This window comes from Capsicum annuum, unplaced genomic scaffold (genome assembly GCF_002878395.1).
Source record: "Capsicum annuum cultivar UCD-10X-F1 unplaced genomic scaffold, UCD10Xv1.1 ctg29825, whole genome shotgun sequence".
Taxonomy (NCBI): Eukaryota; Viridiplantae; Streptophyta; class Magnoliopsida; order Solanales; family Solanaceae; genus Capsicum; species Capsicum annuum.
This window is the reverse complement of record NW_025836343.1, coordinates 1-2,178: the sequence shown is the minus strand read 5'-3', so window position 1 is coordinate 2,178 and position 2,178 is coordinate 1. Positions and strand designations below refer to the sequence as shown.

General features: G+C 37.1%; 1 protein-coding gene across 1 annotated transcript; it reads right to left on the bottom strand.

The window, feature by feature from the left end:
• Positions 1-799: 799 nt before the first annotated feature.
• On the bottom strand, positions 800-1,647 carry LOC107848440 (inactive protein RESTRICTED TEV MOVEMENT 2; the record flags this gene model as incomplete). The annotated part of the gene is given in 1 exon segment (XM_047402886.1): positions 800-1,647. A coding segment is annotated over 1 exon segment (656 nt), but the record flags the coding sequence as incomplete, so codon positions are not given.
• Between the last annotated feature and the right edge of the window lie 531 nt (positions 1,648-2,178).

Sequence of the window (2,178 nt, the reverse complement as noted above, 5' to 3'; positions counted from 1 at the left end):
TGAGCCAACACTCATTGAGATTGCATATGGCTTTGAACAAGCAACTCGTATCAGAAAGCCCCCTCCTTCACATCCTCATTGGGATTACATATCCGATTCAATCTAGAATGTATGCACATCTGAAATGATTTGTTAATTATCAAGTACAACGTTCCAGAGCAAAATGTTGACAAAAGGAAAAAAATCATATAATAACGTTGATGAACTTTTATATCTTCGAGTCATTCTAGTTAATATCTAGCAATATTCATACCTTCGAAATTATTACGTTATCCATCTTTCTCTTAATCCAGCAAAAACAATAGTAGTCCGATTGAAATGTGATACTTCTATCGTGCTCATTGTGTTGATGCTCATGTAGTTAGTAACCTCTCACAGTGTCTTATTTTACTGACTGTTACGCCTAAAGAATTTCTTGTTTAGCATCTATCACGGTGTGATAGTTAGTCGTCAAATATAGATGTATTCTGCTTGTTGATCTTGTTGACTCGTTTCCTAGGACATGAAATCAGTTCTTTTTTGCTTTCTTGTTAGAGATAATGGTCTAAAACACATTTGAGCTATCATTTTTTCACGAGTTTTCACACCCCAACTATCAACTGTTTCTTTTTCTTACCCGAACTATCACTATCTAAGTATTAAAACACACCTCAACTATCAGTTTTCCCTTTTCCTACCTGAACGATGTGATGGTTCAAATAGGAAAAAGAGCACAACCGATAGTTGGGATGTGAAAAATTGATAGTTCAGATGTGGTTTTGACCATTTACTCTTGTTTATAATAAGCACACATCAGACGTATATCAGAACACCATAGTATGTCATATTTTATTCAAACGAATTTTTGAAACGGATGTTTCATGTATACAATTCAGCAATGCAATGAGAAAAAAGGGAATAGCAGTCAGTGAGCTCTTAAGTCACACTCATATGAGCTGGGAGGAATGTCGAATATCCCAACTTCGAGTTCTTCATTACTGGGTGAAACACATCATTCTTCAGCTTGGTAATTGTTGGACTTCATCATATTGCTGATATATAGGCCAACCCCAAGAACCAAAAGAGCAATCAGAGTCATGTTCATCACTTTTCTTGGCATCTTCAGCTTCTCAGCTAGAACAGCTGCAGCTCCTATGTTTGAATCATTTTCAAGTTTACTCTCATAACTCGGTCTATTTCCATCTTTGACTGTGTTACTTGCAACGGTTTTCTGATTAACAGGTGTTTTTTCCGCAAAATCTTTAGCCTCTTTTGTGTTTGGTTCTTCTTTTTGTGGCTTGTCAGCATTAGTCTGCTGTTTAGGCAATTCTTCTGTTGCTGTTGGTGTTTTTTCGTCTTTTGTTTGTTTTTCGTCTTTCTTCTGAGGCGTTGGTTGTGGCTCTTCCGCTGGTTTCTTGGGCTGTTGAGCATCAGAGCTTGGCAGTTCTTGACCTTTTTTCTCTGATGAAGTTATCAGCTTTGGTTGTTTGACATAAAGAATGCCATTTTCAAACTTTGCACTGATTTTCGTCTTGTCACAATTTTCTGAGACAGGAAAGTCCTTTTGGAACCTAAGCCATTTGTTCTGTCCAGCAACTGGCCTTTGTCCACTGATCTTCAGAATTCCTGTTTTGGTCAGTTGAACCCTCACTTGTTCCTTTTTGAAACCTGCACAATTTCAATGATTTTTTTTTGTATAACTGATTATCAAACATGACAATGAACGCAAAAAAGGGCCATAAAATAAGCTACACTGAATGCTATGTTGCTCAAACTCTTCAAAAATGACATCTGGTGTGTGTCGGATCCTCCAAAATCTATGCAGTTTTTGAGGATCCGATACTGATGTAGCAGCATTTTTGGAAGGTCGGAGTGTCATAGCTGAAATATATCACATTTTCATCCAATCACGACATTTGATGTTTTGTGGGGATTTTGATGAGGGCATAAAAGAATGTACTGCTCGTAATCTTAAAAAATGCCTCCAAGTGTGTGCCGGATCCTTCAAAAATAGTGGATTTTGGAGGATATGACACAAGTGCTGCAGCATTTTTAGAAAGTAGTCCGCGCAACTAGCATAAAGTATGTGCATTCCTACTCTCTCTCTCTTTTTTCTTGAAAGATTACATAAAAAATAGGTTATTGTGTGATTCTCATTTCTTTGTTTCAGAATCTAATACTCCCTCCGTCCCATTTTAC